The sequence below is a fragment of the Physeter macrocephalus genome, chromosome 2 (genome assembly GCF_002837175.3).
Source record: "Physeter macrocephalus isolate SW-GA chromosome 2, ASM283717v5, whole genome shotgun sequence".
NCBI lineage: Eukaryota > Metazoa > Chordata > Mammalia > Artiodactyla > Physeteridae > Physeter > Physeter macrocephalus.
In genome coordinates this window covers 66,013,738-66,034,384 of record NC_041215.1, presented here as the reverse complement: position 1 = coordinate 66,034,384, position 20,647 = coordinate 66,013,738, and the positions used below count along the sequence as shown (strand labels likewise).

At 36.5% G+C, this 20,647-nt stretch overlaps 1 protein-coding gene across 1 annotated transcript in view; it reads left to right on the top strand.

Annotated features, from left to right (window-relative positions):
* The window catches only part of LY75 (lymphocyte antigen 75), a 103,884-nt gene that overhangs the window by 41,144 nt on the left and 42,093 nt on the right, over window positions 1-20,647 (top strand). Inside the window, exons 13-19 of the mRNA XM_024122316.1 lie at window positions 493-635; window positions 11,406-11,487; window positions 12,414-12,482; window positions 14,891-15,005; window positions 19,006-19,041; window positions 19,438-19,613; window positions 20,285-20,352. Of these exons, the coding sequence (XP_023978084.1) occupies window positions 493-635; window positions 11,406-11,487; window positions 12,414-12,482; window positions 14,891-15,005; window positions 19,006-19,041; window positions 19,438-19,613; window positions 20,285-20,352 (689 nt within the window). The remainder of the gene's footprint in view (window positions 1-492; window positions 636-11,405; window positions 11,488-12,413; window positions 12,483-14,890; window positions 15,006-19,005; window positions 19,042-19,437; window positions 19,614-20,284; window positions 20,353-20,647) is intronic.

Here is a 20,647-nt window from a genome sequence, read left to right as displayed (position 1 = left end):
TGCTCCTCCCCAGACATATACATCACCTACTGAAGTGTTTGGGAGCACAGAGTCCTTATCAGGGTATCATTGAACCTCTGGTGTCAGATGACTCATTCCCATATAAACTCACGTGCTACCCAAAAGAGCAGGGCCAGAGCCAGAACTGGCTCTTTCCTAGGGTTCTTTTGTTTTGGGAAATTGGGTGAGCTGCATGCCATGCTAATACTTCGCTTATGATTCTCATATCCCTCTAATTATTGTTGTCAAATGAAGAGTTCTGTCACTTCTTACAAGTCAAAAATTTTACTTTAGAGTCCATGTCAGTCTGGCCTCTAGTTGACACTTTCAGCAGGACCTGTCTGTGTCACAGTATATGGGCCTTTACCTCTGTCTTTATTACACTTCTAAGAGTCCAATTCAGGGGCCCACACATTTGACTGTAATCGACTTTGAAATTATGAATACTTTATGATTATACCAGAAAACAAATTAACATTATATTTTGTTAAGCTATTTCATATAGAAAGAATTGTAAGAAAGAGGAACTGGGAAGAAGCTGAGAGATTCTGCCAAGCACTTGGAGGGCACCTTCCTAGCTTCAGTCATATGGATGAAATAAAGAAATTTCTTCACTTTCTAACAGACCAGTTCAGGTAATACTTTTAGAATGAGATCTTCTCTGTTAAATTTGATGTCCTCTAGGTATTCAGAATTGACATGTTTTATTATCTAAAAGGGTTATTCAGTACTTTAACAGTCATTCAACATCAAACATTTTTATGTGCAAGAAGCTATGAGGGATTCAGAGATGAGGGAGACAGAGTCCCCACCCTGTGTGTAGTGTAATAATGTCCAGAAGTGGGGATAAGAGAAGTATGGTGGAAATATCTAGAACATGAGTAAGGAGAGGCCATGGGAATTTAGAGGAGGGAGGAAGTGTTTCTGGGAGGTATAATTGGGGAAAATGTTATGAAGAAGGATGGTTCTTAGGAAGTAAGGTAATATTTGAAAGTTAAGATGGGAGAAAAAGCCAGGGAAAGCAGAACATAAGCAAAGGAACTGAGACTAGAATATACAGATATGGTGAAATAGAAATGAGCCATAGAACTTAGCTAGAAAATGGAATTTGGGTATAAAATTAGAACACCCTTTCTTGCCAGGGAAGGAGTTTAATATTAAGTCAATAGGCAAAAAACAAACAAAAACAAAGTGTGTGAGTGTGTGTGTGTATGTGTGTGTGTGTAGAGAGAGAGAAAAACAGACAGACAGACAGACATGGTAGGTAGATGCAGAACAATTAATTATAAGGCTATTACAGCCCAGCTGGTAGAAAACTACATTGAAGAATGGCAATAAGATGGGACAATAAGGAAGTGATCAGAGATATTACAAAGATGGAGTCAGTAAGCCACTGTGATTTTGATGTTATGTAGAAGGAGAATTCCCGAACGGTTTTCTTGATGTCCTTAAAGATAATGTGGAGAAATATGGGCCAGGTGTTGCTGCCATAGAGGGAATTTTTTCTGAAGCTTTGGAGACAATCATAGGTGTGAGGGGCTTCTACTTCACAATTTATTTTTCCCCTCATTTTTTTTTTGTTTTCTTTTTTAAGACAATGAACTTTTTAATTAATTAATTTATTTATTTTTTGCTGTGTCGGGTCTTAGTTGCAGCATGCGGGATCTTTCATTGCAGCGCATGGGCTCTTCATTGCAGTGCACAGGCTTCTCTCTAGTTGTGCTGCACAGGCTCCAGAGAGCACGGGCTCAGTAGTTGTGGCTCACAGGCTCTCTAGTTGTGGTGCATGGGCTCCAGAGAGCGTGGGCTCAGTAGTTGCGGTGCACAGTCTCTGTAGTTGTGGTGCGCAGGCTCCAGAGAGCGTGGGCTCAGTAGTTGCAGTGCACAGGCTCTGTAGTTATGGCCTGCAAGCTCTAGAGTGTGGGGGCTCACTAGTTGTGGTGCGAGGGCTTAGTTGCCCCGCGGCATGTGGGATCTTATTTCCCAGACCAGGGATCAAACCTGCGTCCCCTGCATTGGAAGGCGGGTTCTTAGCCACTGGACCGTGAGGGAAGTCCCTCCCCTCACTTTTTTGAATCGAAAAAAAGACCAGAACTTGTAAATCAAGGATTCAGGGTATACCAGGAAAAATTATGGAAAAGAAATCACCACCTGGACGTATCCTAGTGAATACTTTCCTGATCATTTTGACTCAAAAAAACAAAGATTTCAAAGAAAAATAGCAAAAATAAAACAGGTACCAAAACACAAAATCCAGCTAGCCTTCTTCTCTCGGACATTAAATATAAGAAGGCATTTTAAAAACTGACATCTAAAGAGTTTTGAACTGGAAAATGTGGGCAATGTGTTGATCTTGGTTCCTAGTTGTGTGCTTTTTCATTTGTGAAGATAGTAATTGATAATGCTCCCTACTTGAAAAAAATTTCAGACATATTCCAGTTGAGAGATGAATAAAAATCAAAACACATGAACAGGTATTTTGTTGTTAAAGAATTACACGGAAGAATAAATAACATAAAAACATAGCCCCAGTCTAAATAATGCAATATATGTAATTATAAAATTACCCTAAATTATCCTAAATTTAGAATGTAATTATCCTAAATTCTGAAAGAGAAACAAGAATATTTTAATAAAACCATGTGTTAACTCTGGTTAATACCAGAGTTTATAACTGTTTATAAATAAAAACTGAGATGTAAAGAGATAAAATGGTTGTGAAAACTGAAAGTATAATAAATTCTTCATTTTACCTGGAAATCATATTTAGAAACACAGAGTTTGTATTTTTTTTAAACTGTAAAGAGTATGTTCATCTACTGAATATGTAATGAGTGGGAAAAAAAGGCCCATACAGCAAATTATAAAGGAATAAAATAACAAAGCATAAAGAAGATGGCAGAAGACCAAATGTATCCATTATCAGTTATGTTTAAGTCCAAGTTTGCAAATGTGTTCAGTAATGAAACCCAACTCTATGCTGTTGAAAGATACCTAAAACAAATCTTGCCAATTAATACCTTTCCAGCCCAAGGAGTATTATGTTCTTTTCCTGGAAGGAAGGGACCACAAAGTGTTACAGAATCAAAACATTTTGATAAAATCCATATTTTTTGACACTCCTTTTAAAATGAAAACAACTGGCAACATTTTCATATTGCAGCAATAGTTAGTGCTTATTAGCCAGTGGCCCACCAAAATGCGGCATCACTCTCCAAGTTGCTATGGTCTCCAATTTATTACTCCTTGGCCACTTCACTTATGTTATTTTATTTCTTTATAATTTGCTGTATGGGCCTTATTCACCCAAGTAGCATTGAGTTAATAATCACAAACTTAATGCAAAAATTAGAATGGGAAAATTAAAATAATGGGCAAAATTATATTGTGTAAATGTGAATGAAAAAACTAGAGTTGTAGTATTAATATTAGATAAAATACAATTGAAGTAAAAAGACATTAAATGGGAAAATGAGATCTTATTATTGATTAAAGGTACAATCTACAGTGAAGTTATAATAGTCAAGAACCTTTACACACTTAAAAGGTATCAAAATGTATAAAGCAAAAATATTAATTATATTGCTAAAATTTTTCAATAAAAAATAGTGAGAGACTCTTAACACTCATCTCATTTATCAACGAACGAGACAGGCAAAATAGAAATAACATAGAACATATGAATAGTATAATTAAGTTTGCTTTAATAATATCCTCTTTATTTATAGATCAAAAAGTCTGTATATACTTCCTCTTCAGGCTCTTTGCCTGGATCACTTAAAATAATGGATCTATTAGGCTCAAAAAAAAAAAAACCCTAACATTTTAAAGTGGTAAAATTATACAAGTTACATTAGAATTGAAATCAAATCCCCTTCACCTAAAAATTCAGTGTTTTTAAAAAAATTTTTATTGGAGTATAGTTGATTTACAGTGTTGTGTTAGTTTCAGGTGTACAACGAAGTGAATCAGTTATACATATACATATATCCACTCTTTTTTAGATTCTTTTACCAAATAGGTCATTACAGAGTATTGAGTAGAGTTCCCTGTGTTATACAGTACATCCTTATTAGTTATCCATTTTATATATAGTAGTGTGTATGTATCAATCCTAGTTCCCAATTTATTCCTTCCCCCACCCTTTCCCCCCGTAACCATAAGTTTATTTTCTACATCTGTGACTCTTATTTACAAAATAAACATTCAATGTTTTTAAGAACTCTTTTGGCAAGTAAACCAAAACTGTATAGATGATAATAATAGCACTCATTCTGAAATTCATGAGATATAACCAAAGCTATAGCTGGAGGTACATTAATAGCTTTAAGGGCTTTAATTATTAAACAAAAATAATGAAAATAATCATTCACCTAAAAGTTAAAATATTTATCAACATAAATAAAAGGAAACCATAAGAAAGAACCTAATAAAGATAAAAGTGAAATGAATGAATTAGAAACTAGAAAAGCAGTAGAACTGACAAATCCTAGAGTTTTATCTCTAGAAATAAAACTACAAAACAGAGGAAAAAAATCTACTGATGACTAAATCATGAAAACAAAAAAGAAAACAGATACTTAAAATGAAACATAAGTAAGAGATTATAAAATCCTTTCAATGGAGAATTTTTTTAATTGGTAAGAATCCTATGCATAATTCTGTGTTATTATAATGAAATTATTAAAGTGAACAATATCTAGGGAAATATAAATTAGTATATAATTGATTTAATAAGTGGAAACCCAGTAATCCAATAGCCATGGAAAAAATGGAAAAAGTTAACAAAGAATTTCTTCCAAGAAAAAGATAGGAACTACATATATGGGTCTATATGTGAACTCCTTCATATTTTAAAAAAGAGATCATTACCATGTATTTCAGTAGTACAACCAAGAGATTGTATTCCATTACATAGAAACTGGTGCAAGCATTCAGTTTATTTCACAAATAGTCTAATTCTGATATCACAACCTGTCAAAGATAGCACAAAGAATTATAGACCAACCTCATATCTAGACTTGAAAAAGTAAATACTAACAAGGGATACAATAGCAAACACAGATATACTGCTTATTGCATGCCAGATAATGTCCTAAGTATTTTCTACTAACTAATCCTTACAACGGCCTATGAGGTAGGTTACTATGCTCATTTTATCTAAATGGGGAGATGGAGACACAGAGAAGTAAAACAACTTGCCCAAGGTTATATAGTTAGTAAATAAAGGATCCAATATATGAACCCATTATAGCCCACTTTCTTAACCAACTGTGTTATAGTACCTCAAAATAACATGCCTTGATCGTGTAGGATTTCTTCCAAGAGTACAAGGTTGGGCCAGTATTAGGAACTCTATATATCTAGTCAAATACGTGATCATCTTAACAGGTGCTGAAAATGCATCTGGTAAAATTCACTATTCATTCCTGGTTTTATATATAAATATATACTTAGCATATTTAATTAATATAATTAACACATAATTTCTTATTAAATTAAAAATAGACGTATAGTTCAACCAATAGCCATATGACACTTAATGATTAAACATTAAATGCATTTCCATGAAAGTCAGAAAAAAGGTAAAGATGCCTAGTATCATCACTTTTGTTGATCTTTGTTGGGAATTTATCCCTATTCATTAAGATTTTTTAAAAAAGAACATTACAACATGCAAGTATTTATAATGTATTAAGTGGGAAGAAAGGCAAATTATAAAAGAGTAGAAAACATACTATTTACATCAAAAAGTAGACTGCAAAAATACATCAGAAAAGATAATCGTTGGTACCTCTGGAAGATAAGATTTTGAATGCGTGTTTAAATGTTTGAACATTTTTCCATATTTTCCAGATTTGCATTAATATGCTAACAATTGTATTTTCTTCATTAAAGCAAGTAAAGTCTCACTACAGTGTGCTTGGAATCTGATGAAAAATACAATACATGTGTTCCATAAATAATCATTTATTAAGCATCTGTTGTATAATTTCTAGTATTTTAGACTTCATTTTCTAGCATTAGAAATTAATACACAAAATTTCATTGCACACTAAGCTAATTTGAATATACAAACTCTTGTTTCTTTTGAGGTGTTTCTTAGCTACTGCCCACAACCTTGAGAGTAGAGTATAATGAATGCAATATTCAGACAGAATCTTTCCAGACATACATTTATTAAACAGTCTTTGAAGCAGGCAAAAAACATGTTATATAACCTGTCTTGTAAGCTTACAACATCCCGGTAGTCTGTACTTTCAGGTTCCAGTGACCATCTTGCATGGAAGGCTCGTTTGAGGTAAATGTGACAATGTTCCAGAAGCAGGATTCTTCTGTTCCCACTATAGTTGGCATCAGGCAGTCCCAGTCACCTGACCCAATGACTGGACATGGGACCATTAAAAGATCAGGCCCCAGGGCTTCCCTGGTTGCGCAGTGGTTAAGAATCTGCCTGCCAATGCATGGGACATGGGCTTGAGCCCTGGTGCAAGAAGATCCCACATGCCGCGGAGCAACTAAGCCTGTGCGCTATAACTACTGAGCCTGCGCTCTAGAGCCCGTGCTCCACAACAAGAGAAGCCACCACAGTGAGAAGCTCGCGTGCCGCCACGAAGAGTAACCCCCACTCGCTGCAACTAGAGAAAGCCCACGTGCAGCAACAAAGACCCGACTCAGCCAAAAATAAATAAAAATAAATAAATTTTTTAAAAAAAGATCAGGCCACAGATCCATTTCCAGTGGTACAGGATACCAGCCTCACCAGATTCTATTACCCTTTCATGAAGAGTGAGAGTGTCCCTAAGTATTTTTAGCTATTCCTCATATCTTCAATTTTACCAGTGAGTGCCCATTTCTAAGATCATGCTGATTAACAAGCTTCTAAGTTTGCTGATATTAACCTATTTCTGACATTTACTCTGCTAACAACCAAAGTCTCAGGTACGGCTTTTGGACCGCAGACTCCCTTGTGGTGGCTGCCTCTGGAGCATAACCTTTCTAATACCCTGCTGACCCTCCCTGAAGAGAGAATTTCAGCCGGGCAGCTTGCTAGCCCCTAGATCTCAAGCTTGACACACACAATATCATGCTGTCTAAACTAAAGTATTTTTAAGGAAAATACTGACATAAACAAACTGGGTTTTAAATCAAGTTCCTAACCCAGCAAGAGGTTAGGAACCTTTAAGTGGTTCAGGGAGCCATGGATAAGTACTAAGCAATGAGGTTGTGGATACAGTCAGCCCTCCATATCCACACGTTTCACATCCGCAGATTCAATCAACTTCAGATCGAAAATATTTGAAAAAAATTCTGGAAAGTTCCAAAAAGCAAAACTTGAATTTGCCTCATGTTGGCAACTATTTACATAGCATTTACACTGTTTTAGGTATAATAAGTAATCTAAAAATAAAGTATACAGGAGGACATGTTTAGGTTACATGCAAATACTACATAATTTTATATAAGGGACTTGAGCATCTTTGGATTTTGGTATGAGGGTGGTCCTGGAACCAATCCCCTGTGGATACCAAGGGGCAACTGTATTTGTGGGAATCAGTTGATGAAAAATGGAATGTCATATATGATATAAATGATCATTAAGAGCTTCTATATACAGAACAAATTACACTAGAAAACAAAAGTCTAAGAGATAATTAAGGACTCTTTCTTGATTTTTTAATTTCTAATCACACTTGATGAGTTCTCCCCCTCAATTAAAAATTAATACAGGTTCATTATGTAAAATTGGGGAATGTAAAAAATGATAATGAAGAAAATTAAAATCACCTCAAATCCTAGCTCCTAGTTATAAATATAGTTAACATTTTGTGTAAATCTTTTCCATTTTCTTCTATTCCTATCATATAGTTTATTTTCTACAGAATATACAATGTTTAGGGTTTTTTCTGATCACAGAGGAAATGTATATTGAATTTAGAAAACAGAAGAGCACAAAGGAAAAGCACATCACCATAATCCTTTCACTCATAGGGACTATATTTTATTTGTACTCATCCTAGCAGCTAATATAGTACAACGTATTAAGCAGACTGTAACGTCTGCTTAATACGTGCTCCATTAATAGATCATTTGCCCATGCTATATTTAGACAACATATTCTAAAACTTATTCAATATTATAACCATGGCTTGAAGGGAAGAAAGGAAGCCAGCCCATTTTATCAGAAAATGATTCTAAAGCTTATTCCTTGAACACCTTAGCTTTTTATGGCAAGGATTGACCTTTCTCAGCAAGACGTCCATTGCCCAAATTGTGTTTTGCCTGCCAAGGAATAAGGTTAGATTACTGCTCTCCTTCTCACAATCTGTTCCATGTCTCTGTATTTCAATGAAAAGGGTTCATGGTGTACCAGATCATTAAGGCTCTAAAATCTTTGCAACTCTTAACAGCAGCCCACCAGGGAAAGCCATTGTAGAACAAAAGTAGTTTTAGGATTAGGGAAGAAAGCCTTGTTTGCAGTGCGATTGCTGCTGTGTGCACTACCTCCAGTGATGTGGCATGAGTGGATTTGGATATAAATCTAAGGCTTTGCAGACTAAGCGCCCTCATCAAATAGTGTTTATTGGGGGTTATGGTTGAGGTGCTGTTTTCCTTAGGAACCAGACGCAGCAGGAAATTTGATTGAGAGTAGAAATTTTAACGCAAATACACCAAGTAACCTTTCATGCAATGTATTCTTAACCTCATAGCCTTAAAACCATATACTTTAGTGTTTGGAGCAGAAGAAATTTATATACAGAGAGAAATTTTCAGTTTGATTTAATTCCTCAGTTATGATCCATTTCTTCCCACAAATTTTTTTTCTTCCCTCGAATTTTTGAAAATCCACATTAGAGGTGTGCAACAATTAATGTGATTTCCAATTTCTTCTTCTCTTTATCTACCTACAGACAAATCAGGCCAAACCAGGAAGAAGTTACAAATGAGGAAATATTTTCCACCTCTTACCACACACACCAAAAAAACCCCACAAGTAGCTACTATTTACTATATTTATAACGGACTAATAAATCTCTTGAAATGGATGCTGAAAACTGTAAAGGTCTGGGTTGCAATGAAGTTCAGTCTCAGAAAGTAGTGAAGATGAGAAGCTTTGGACAATGGGACAAACTTCTCTCTAGGAAACTGTTCTCTGAGATGCAGCAGAGGAGGCAGAAATGGGCTTGAAAGCAGAGGTTTCTAAGGGAAGATGGGGAGCTAAGAGCAGACTGAGTGGAAATGGTGGGGACAGACCCCTAAAGAAGCTTTCTGTGGGAGCTGCCTATAGAGTAAATGCAGATGGCAAACGATCTTTGATCATCTTCCAGTCGTACTGTTGATTGTGCAAAGAAGTTAAAATATCTAATGCTTACTTTAGGGAAACACAAAATTCCACACAAATTCTCCAGACCCAAATACATAATCTACAAAAATTAGAAAGAAATGAAGTTTGAGGAAGCAAACTTGACCTCCTCTTTATTTTAGCTGTCTGACTTTAATTATAATGTATATGGCAATTATCTAGACCTGGTGGTTTAGAAATCCAACAATCGGAAAGTATGATACATTTGGAAGTCTGTAGGAAAGCTCTGATTAGTTGAGGACACAAACTGCAAAATCCTTTTTTAGCTGCTAAATTCAAACTAGACTTAATTGTCTCCACTGGATTTATCTTAACTCTGCAAATTGGTAATCTTTCTTTCTGAAAGAAAACAGTATAACAATAAAAACTGTAAGGGGACTGCCCTCATATTCCATTGCAGTAAGTTGAAAAGCTTGAGGTTGGTAAGGTGAAAAACATGCTTATTGATGTTAAAATATGAGGGAATGTTGAACAGAGGAAAGGGACGAAGAAAAGCAATTATTTCATTAAAAAGTGAGAAATTAATTTAAAATTAAGTTTGTTCCTGCCTTGGATTCACTGGCAAATATTTTTAAATGCAGACTTACTCTATTTCCCAGCAGTCTTGTAACTGTATGTTCCATATGTTCCATATATTCTACTGAGCTTGAGAGTAGGGATTAACTTTAGATTTGGATTCTACCCCTTTTGTAATATGTGTTCTGTTTATACTTAGCATTTATGTATGCATTGTTTTGCATATATAACATTCACTCATGTACTGGTGGTACATGACATATACAATCAGAAGGTTAAATTATATGGAAATAACCAGCATCACCAACCCATCACCCCTGCCAAAAAAAAGTTGCATGGTAAATGGTCTACTTTTTAAGGCCTAAGAAGTATACTGTATTTTAGAGAGTATTTTCAAATGAAGTTAGAGGTGGAGAAATTTCTTATGGTTCTATCGCTTCAATTTATTGAAAATATCTCCCTGGTTAGAGTATAAGTTTAATTGAGGGGAAGGGATCACTTACAATGTATGTCCCTGCCTCTATATGTTGTTGTATGTATTCTTCCTTGGAATGCCTATCCTTTCTCTGCTCAGCCAACCTGAATACTGGCACGTGGTAAACACTCAGATTATGGCTCAAAAGAAATGTTGGCAATTCTTCGAAGACTGTCTTCTGTCCTACTAACTCTACAAAATGTTTCCTGACTTCCTACAGTCCACAGTGACCTCTCCTTTTTCCGAAATTTTTGTAGTGCTTAAAATGTATGCAAATTTTTATCATTTGATGTTTTTCAAAAGTGGTCTCATATTTTCTTTGTTCATATATATCTTGTCTCCCTGACTAGTTCACTTGAGGGTAGATATTATGTCTTGTACTTCTCTGTATCATCATTGCACATAGCTCAGTGCCTTGTACATAAAAGCATAATAGTTATGACAGTTAAATATATTCACTTAAGTGATTGCTTAATTATATTGCTCTGGTATAACCCATAGAGTTTGGTATTTAGAAAATATTGATACTTGAATGCTTGTTTTACTTTAAACTTAGTTGGCAGAGGGAATTAAATTTTTTTAAAAATCTCATTTAATAAAAGGTTAGCCAAGCCAAAGGTTAGCCAGGTTCTTCATTTTAAAGAAAAGATACTTGATAGTTATAGGCAAATGCTTTAAGGAAATGCTATGGTTTTTCTGTATCTGAAAACATTATCTAATATTGAAGCTCTGCAGTAAAAGTTTTGAAATAATCATATACTTTTTTTCCCTCCTAAGTTCTTCAAAGCAGAATAGTTTTTGCCTTTCATATGAAGAAAATAACATAAAATTTAGTTTAAAAAAGTCTGGTACTTTTTTGATAGCTACCCTGTAAATAGGGTTCAGTTTCATTTCAGGAGACTTGTTTATATAGCTTGAAACTGTGTTTCTCAGTTAGTGAGAAGGTCTTCTGAATAAACTTACATGTCTTAAGCATTTTAGACATGTGGATGCTAAATGTTTTTGCCAAATACTGTGCTCAAATTTTCTTAACACTTCCTTTTCACATAGTGACCAGCGTTGGCTTTGGATAGGTTTGAATAAAAGGAGCCCTGACTTACAAGGATCCTGGCAATGGAGTGATCATACACCAGTAAGTTTAATCTTTCTCATTTAGGATAATATGAAAAAAGTATTTATTTCAATAACAAGAAAGTTGATTGTTAATTAATATAGCCATACAACCATTAAATTATATAGATGTATCTTTATTGAAATGGAAATAGATTCACATATATGAAGTGGGGAAAAATAAGTTACGAATCTCACTTTTATTAAAAAAATAACCATACACATAGTCTCTCTACATATAATCCAAAAAACATAAAAATATAGATATATAAATATAGCGGTCATTTTGGGGTAGTAAAAGTGATTTTTTTTCTTTTTCTTTGTTTTTCCTTTTTTTTCATAATGAGCAACTTTTATTTTTATTATTTAAAAATATGAGTTATATAAAAAAGAAGGAATTTTAATTGGAGGAAACAATTCAGGAGAACCTTAAAAAGTCCTTAAATATTATTTCAAATGTTTACATTATCCTAAGGAGAGGTTTTAGGTAACACTTAGAGGAGCAAATTATTCTCAGGTATTAAATATTTGCTCCACATTACCGTTGTGTCAAGTCATTGTGTATTCTTTCGAAATGTAAAATTCCTTGACTTCATTTTCAAATTGGAGCATATCCAAGAATAGTCAATCGAATAACTAACATTTCAACACATGCATTTAAAAAAAGTATTTTGCAAGCTCCTGATTCTTTATGACTCCAACTGTGAACCTAATACATGATTAACCTCCACTTCTGAAACTGTAGGCTCCTTTGTTTGGAAACTGAAGACCTCATGGCGTTTTATAAGTCCTCGCGTGATTTAGCATCCTGACATAAAAAAGAAATGAAAAAGTTTTCCTCCCTTGGCATATGAACACACTTGAGTTATTAAAGCTGCTTAAATTACATCTAAATTGCAAATATTTATACATCAGTCTTAAATTCTCAAGCCTCTCTTGTCTTTTAAGGTGTCTACTATTATCATGGCAAATGAGTTTCAGCAGGATTATGATATCAGAGACTGTGCTGCTGTCAAGGTCAGTACAATGCTGGAAAATCTGCATATTTAAAAAATAAATCTGGCAGTATGTGCAGTCAGGCAGCAGATCCATGAAGTGCCTTTTGCGTGTGGAGCATGATATTAGGTGCAATGGGAGGTTAGAAGTACATCCATGGCCCAGCCCTCAAGCAACCTAACTGACACTTAATTTGAGAAGATAAAATTCATATTCAAGAAAGACGACTCTTGTTACTATGCAGTAATAAGCTCCAAATAAGTGGGCTGAGGAGGGCTAATGAAACTCAGAAGAGAAAGTGATTTCTATTGCCTATTTCCAGAAAGACGTGGGACCTCAATTGGACCTTTAAGGATGGATAGAGTTTGTACAGGTAGGATAGGGTAAGGCATAAAGAAAGTGGGAGTGGAAGGGAGAGGCTAAGGCAGTGAGGGGAACAATGCAGATCAAGAAGTTTTAGTTGGTGCTGTGGTTGAAAACAAAGGTAGGAAGTTAGACTGATGCCAGGTTAAGGAGTTTGTGCATGTTTTTGGTAGGCAACAGAGCATGATTAACGGTTTTTGACAAGAACTACGGAGGGTGTGAGAAGATTCATCTTGAGACAGATTTCAAGATGCAAAAGATAGGACCAGAAGACATGGAAGACCAGTTAGGCCTCTTCCTTTGCAGACTTCATTTGTTTATTCGTTCCATAAGTAGTATGTCCAAGCAGTCTGTGATGCTCTGGGGGGTCAACAATGACAAGATATAAAACAGTAGTTGTCTTCACAGAACTTACAGTCTCGTAGGAGGTAAAGACAAGTAAAAGAGCAATTACAAGGGCTATGACAGACAAAGTTTAAGTTTTATGCAAGAACAAGAGTGTTACAGGAGAGTAACAATGATGGTGACGATGGTTATGATACAGCAGCTAACACTTGTTGACTCATGAGCCAGGCACAGTCATGTCACATATATTATCTCACTTAACACTTAAGCAACCTTGTCAGGTAGCTACTGTTACTATATCCATCTCACGGGGAAGAAATGTGAGCTCTGAGTAACTTACATGATTACAGAACTGAAATTTGAACCCAGGTGTATGGGTCTACTATGCTATGTATGGCATTTATAGAAACAGTCAGAAGGGGTATTTGTTTATGGAGAAAATAGTAGTACATTTTAGTTTAACTGATGTTTTGAATCCAAGCTTGCAGTAAGAAATATGCTGTAGTAAGTTAGAATAAAGAAACTGGAGTTGAAGGAAAATGTTCATTAAAAAAAGAGTTCTTTAGTGGCCTAGTGGTTAGGATTCCAGGCTCTTACTGCCGGGGCCCAAGTTCAGTCCCTGGTCAGGGAACTGAGATCGCACGAGCCACTCAGCGTGGCCAAAAAAAGAAAAAAAAATAGCAAAGGGCCAAGAAGTGGATTTGGGGTGATTACCAACATTTTATAAAATGTAAGAGGATGAGGAGGGAGGAGACATCTAGAAAATATCTTTGCTATGTAAGCCCAAGAAAGAGATTAAGGAAGATGATTGACCAGAAATGTTGCACGAATGTTGAGACCAAGTACTGAGAAGGCCATTGGAAAGCATTATTTCAAAGTAACTGTTTTAGTAAAACACTCTGTAGTATCATCCCAGTTTAACACATGAAAGAATGAAAACTTAATAGAAGTTTGTGAAGTTTCCAGAACACTGATGCAATAAACTACATTCTGTGTAAGTTGTGTCACTATGTGTGAAAAGACTGGAAGAACCTACCAAAAAAACTAAACAGAAGAGACACTGATCAGTAACAAGGCCAGCTAGGGCAGTGTCTGGAAGGAGAATCTTACCTCACCTGCCACCTTCTAACCCTCCAGAATGTTGCCCTTAAGAGGTAGCAGTTCAAAAACTGATGGATGCTCCTACCAGGTCCTGTCCCCCCCTTTCCTTTCCCTGTTGCTGCTGCCTGGAATTTGTAGAGAGCCATCTTAGACCACACAGAGGAGGACAATATCCCAGAAACACAAAGCAACGCCAAAGGTGGAACTTGGGCCCCTGATGCCAGACTTTTATGTCACTTTTCACAGATCTGCTATGATCACAGGCTGGTGTTTGGAAGCCACTGAACCAAATATTTTTTTCTAGTTTGATCTTCCCAAAATTTAAAGTTGCAAGATTCTACAATTTCTTTTCAACAAAAAACAGAAAAAAAAAAAAACCCAGTAATTTGCATTTTGGACATAAACATCACCCTATGCTATACTTTCTTTGTCAGTCCCTTTGAAGGCTCTTGCTTAGACTGTTACTGCTTAAACACTGCATTCTTTCATGTGTTCATTCATAAACATATATCCTAGGTGCTAGAGCTAAAGCAGAGTTAAAGACCATAGGGCTTACAGTTTAGTGTTGTATAAGGGCTGCATCAACTTGAAAATATTCTACAATCCTCTTCCTCCTTTAGGTCATTAATAGGCCATGGCGAAGAAGGTGGTATTTCTATGATGACAGAGAATTTATTTTTTTAAGGCCTTTTGCTTGTGATACAAAACTTGAATGGATGTGCCAGATTCCAAAAGGTAAATGTAGTTATTCTTTTTCACAGTCTTCTCATGTGAACTTGTCAGTGCTGAGCCAAAGTACCTAAGAGGGCATTTTAGTCTATAATTATAATTTTAAAAGCCTTTGACACTACAGTTAATATATTAAGCTCCATCCTGCCTGACTCCTACCCCTAGTAAAATGCTGCCTTATTGAAATTAGATACTACCTTCCTCTTTTCTCATGAAAGAATTTGTATAGGAGATAAAATTTAAGGCTAATTTAGGGAGATTAGGTCTTGGAATGAAGGATTATTTCAGGTGAAAGGAGAGACGAAGTAGAGGGAATCATTTTCATTTTTATTTTGTTGCAAAATGAAGGACAAAATGAAGACAGGCTTGGGAAGAATGAAGCAAAAGTCAGGAAGTCAAATGTGGGCAGGTCCCAAATCTAAATGTTACAATTTAGAAACAGTTTTCAGTGAGCTCAAAATTACTAATAGTTTATCTCATTCAAATTCAGGAAACCAGTTAGCTTGATAGTAGAGCCTTTGGTGACAAAAAAGAGAGAAAGGATCATAAATAGATATCCTTTTACTTCACTTTTTTTTTTTTTTTGTGGTACGCGCGGGCCTGTCACTGTTGTGGCCTCTCCCGCTGCGGAGCACAGGCTCCGGACGCGCAGGCTCAGCGGCCATGGCTCACGGGCCCAGCCGCGCCGCGGCACGTGGGATCTTCCCGGACCGGGGCACGGACACGCGTCCCCTGCATCGGCAGGCGGACTCTCAACCACTGCGCTACCAGGGAAGCCCTACTTCACTTTTTAGTGGGAAAATTTCAAGGATATATTACAGAAAATGTTAAGGTTTTAACTCCCAAATTATTTTTAAGCAGATATTAGATACATTAAATTAATTAATATAATGGTAAATGCACAAAAAGTTCCAAAATGAATTTCTGAACTGAATGTAAACAGATCATTGAAACTAAAGGGAATTCCTCCTATAAGTTCTCAAAAACCCAAAGATTATCTCATGGAACTGCCCATTAGAAGATTGTTCTTCTTTCCTAAAAAAGGCACCATCTTGCCTTTAAAAGAGCTTCAGATGCAACATCCAGTGCAGTAACTGGCAAGTCTCTTTCACAGGGCAAACTGGGGGGTCATTAATAAAAGGGGAATTGTGTGTGTGTGTGTGTGTTGATGGGGTTTTTCTTTTGTGTGTGTATGTGTAATTTATTTTATTTATTTATTTATTTAAATTTGTTTATTTATTTTTGGCTGTGTTGGGTCTTCGGTGCTGCATGCAGGCTTTCTCTAGTTGCAGCGAGCGGGGGCTGTTCTTCATTGCAGTGTGTGGGCTTCTCACTGCAGTGGCTTCTCTTGTTGGGGAGCACGGGCTCTAGGTGTGCAGGCTTCAGTAGTTGTCACGGGCTCAGTAGTTGTGGCTTGTGGGCTCTAGGGCACAGGCTCAGTAGTTGTGGCGCATGGGCTTAGTTGCTCCGCAGCATGTGGGATCTTCCCAGACCGGGGCTTGAACCTGTTTCCCCTGCATTGGCAGGCGGATTGTGAACCACTGCGCCACCAGGGAAGTCCCTGATGGGGGTTTTCTAAAGGAGAAATTATATCTGAGTTAGTCCTGATTATTGATTAATCCTGAAAGAAGAAAAAAGGAAAACCAGCTTGGATACCTTTCAAACAAGTGGCAAAGTAACTAATATATAATTAACTTGGACAATATCTCTGGCTTGAAGCATTAGTTGTGACACTCCTATTATTCTTTGGTATTTGGCATGCCACAGAGAGTGTCACTGCTCCCTCCAAAGTATGCTCTCACTGGTAGCTGTTCCCCTGCCTCATGTTTGAGTACTGAGGCAGACTCTAGAGTATACACCAGAAAAACCTTAGAAATGACAAACCAGTAACCACAGGAAATATTATGAAGAACATATGGTTTTCTTTTTTCTTTTTAATGTATTTGTTATTTTAAACAAAAGAGAAGGGAATTAACTAGCTTAGCAAACATAAATCAGGTAATCAAATAAATAAATCTTTTAAATAATTGCACCTCTGCTCTCTCCAATGCAGAAACAAAATTAAAAACTGACAACTTGCTGTCTCAGCCTATTTGCAGTCATTGGAAAAAATCAGTGATCGTTTGATCCAGGGTTTAAATGTTATATTAACTCCCCTTTGACAGTCCCTAAATTTCTGAGTTACAATGTGTCACATTCACTGGTTGGATATTTTCTTGGCTATTAGAACAGCCAAAGCCTGCTCAACTGGACACTTCTGTATTAAGTATTAATCTGTGTTTTCTGGGTTTCTTAAAGCAGTTTACCTCTTCAGTAGCCCAAATCACCAAACCTTTTATCTAGCTCTTGCCTTTTTTATTACCGCATACAGCTGGTTCTAATTAGTCCCCTCCTCTCTAAAATGGATATTTTGACAACCTAATTTTTTTTAATTATCATAATCACTATGGATATATATACTTTTTAAATATTCTCTTTTAGTTGCGAAAACAGCAAAAATAAGGTTCATAAAAGTGTTTTTAGGAAAATGACCTATAAACACAACTTTTTTATATTGTGTTTCTTGATACCTTGTACACACATACATGTTTGTAATCCTGTGTAAAAAGACACCTTTGATTTTGCTTTTCTCACTAATTTAAAGAAATTTAAAGGTTGGGCATAGCTTTCCCCCAACATACAAATGAACAGAATTCTTTGACAAGATACAAACAAGAAACTATGTCTGTTTTTTTAACTGATTTGCAGCATTGTTAATGGAAATTATCCAACATACAGAGGACTGAGTTAGAAAAACCACAGATGCTGGATATATGGGCAGTCCTCAGAGTAGGGTCCTCTCATGCATTGGCCCTGATACAATAGCAAAATTAAGAACAGCTATTTTACCTTGTAATTTCTAAAATTCCTCAAATTATGTCTTTGGCTTGAAACCAGTGCGACCTATGACCTGAGTAAAAAGGGAAAGGAAAGCAGCTAGCATCCTGAGAGGAACTGTTCTCTGCCTGGCCCTGTGCAGGGTGCTTGCATAGGGGTGATCTTACATGATCTTTACACTGTCTTTGTGAGTTAGGTAGGAGAGTTTCATTTTTATAGAATAGAAAGTTGGGGCTCAGGGAGTTAAACAACAGATCCCAAGTAGCACAGCAGCAAAGAGCCTAAGGGCGTTTAGACACTGACTCACCCAACTTCAAAGACCATAATTCTTTGTACGGTACCATATATCCTGCTGGGTGAATTTTATTATTTTCTTCCCAGTTTTGTCTCTCATTTTCTCAAAAGTTTCAGTACTGGATCACTGAACATTTTTTTCCAAGGATATCTTGGGAGGCAATAAACTCTACCAACCTAGGTGTATTCAAATTGCATTAGATGGGGGCTTCCCTGGTGGCGCAGTGGTTGAGAGTCCGCCTGCCGATGCAGGGGACGCGGGTTCGTGCCCCGGTCCGGGAAGATCCCACGTGCCGCGGAGCGGCTGGGCCCGTGAGCCATGGTCGCTGAGCCTGTGCGTCCGGAGCCTGTGCTCCGCAGCGGGAGAGGCCACAACAGTGGGAGGCCCGCGGTAAAACAAATTGCATTAAATGGAGACGTGGTTCCTGAATAACCTCATCCTACAGTGATGATTATCTTGGTGCATATTCCTTAGTGCTTCTGTGTAATGTATACAATGTATTCATTTACTTATTTGTACATTCTAATTATTATCTATATTTTATCCATCTAGTCTTCCTTTGTGACTTCCATGATATAAGGTAGAGAACTGCTAGTAATGCTGTATTAATATTTAACAAATCTGCCTTTTTGGTTGCTACAAAAACAGCTTTAGTATGGGCCCCACAAAATTCAATGTTATGAAGTGATCATAACATGAAAGGAGATGGTTTGGCCAGAAATGGACAAATCTCAGCCATACTGCAAGTCCTCTTGAGTTAGACTCAAGGCACTTATTAGTACGCCATGGTCTGTAATTGGATACTAAACTTAAGCCGTTTGCTTTCTTATACAGGTCGTACTCCAAAAATACCAGACTGGTACAATCCAGGTGAGTTAAGAAAACTAAAATTTATCCAAAGCTGCTTTTACCTTTTCAGTGACGTCTTTAGTTAATTATTTAAGCCCAGGCCTAAGTGCCAGCTTCTTCTCTATCATGTCTTCAAATGAGATGAAGTATCTCCATGCAGGGAAGGTGAAGGTGATTAGCTGGTATGGGATGAGACTCTGAGGCTGGATTTATCCTTCTCTGTGAGTACAGGAGGGTAACAGAGTCACTCACTGGCTCAGGAATCCTTGGATCCTTCCAGGCAGCACTGCCCTGGCCAAAGAGAGCCAGTAATCTAAATGGATTATTATTTATAAATAGTTTTGAACAATAATCCATGCTGAGAGGGTGCAGTTTGGTTTATGCAGTCATAATTGTGCTATTTTTCTTCTTCTTTAGAGCGTGCTGGAATTCATGGACCTCCAGTTGTAATAGAAGGGAGTGAATATTGGTTTGTTGCTGATCCCCGTTTAAACTATGAGGAAGCCGTCCTGTATTGTGCTAGCAATCACAGCTCTCTGGCTACTTTAACATCTTTTGCAGGACTAAGAGCCATCAAAAACAAAATAGCAAATGTAATTTAAAAGATGTATTTTTTAATATTTTCTTATTTTTACATTTATTCTGTTAAAAAATTTCAAAAAATCTACAAAAGTTAAATGTTCCTCTCAAGTAAAATTTGCCTAACAACATATAAGTTCATCACTTCGTGTTAGAAAAGTTAAAAAGAATTACTTAATGTTTTAAAATATTCAAGATTAATTATTAATGTCCGTTGATAAGAGGAGCTTCAATAGATAATATAAATTAGTCTAATTCCTTGTCACATTTTTTACTAAAAGTTAACTTTGTAGTTAACTTGAGATTCTGTTTCTAATAATAACTAACTTTGCAAAATAGTTTTTTAGAGGAAAAATAATTTGTACATTTTTAAATTTATAACTAGTAGCAATAGGATACTATATGTCCAACTAATATATGCCCATAATTACAGTGACCATATTTTCTGTATGCAAAATAGGGCCTTTGAATATAAAAAGAGTTTCTAAACTACATTTTTCAGTGAAAGGACCTGGTTTATGTAATTTAGAGACCAAAGTAATGAATATCTGGAAATTATAGTGGTTTGTGGTTATGATGGGCCAGGGTATTTAAATCAAAACTCTTCTAGAAAAGTCAGCACATATAACGATGGGTGTTTAGTTGTTTTTTGTTTTGTTTTGTTTTTGTGGGTTTTTTTTTTCAGATATCTGGCGATGAGGAGAAATGGTGGGTGAGAACTACTGACCAGCTAATAGAACGTCATTTTATGCAGTATGTGACATCCTTGATGGTGCCTTTGTAAAGTTATCGTTTAAAAGAAGCAGTCCCAAATCCCCTTTTACTAAATGGAGTAGTGTTTATAATTAGTTTTGAACATTAATCCATAAACTACCTAGACTAGAGTAACCAAATCCTTTAGCAAATGAGCATCAAGAAAAAGTAGGGCTTCCCTGGTGGCGCAGTGGTTGCGCGTCCGCCTGCCGATGCAGGGGAACCGGGTTCGCGCCCCGGTCTGGGAGGATCCCACATGCCGCGGAGCGGCTGGGCCCGTGAGCCATGGCCGCTG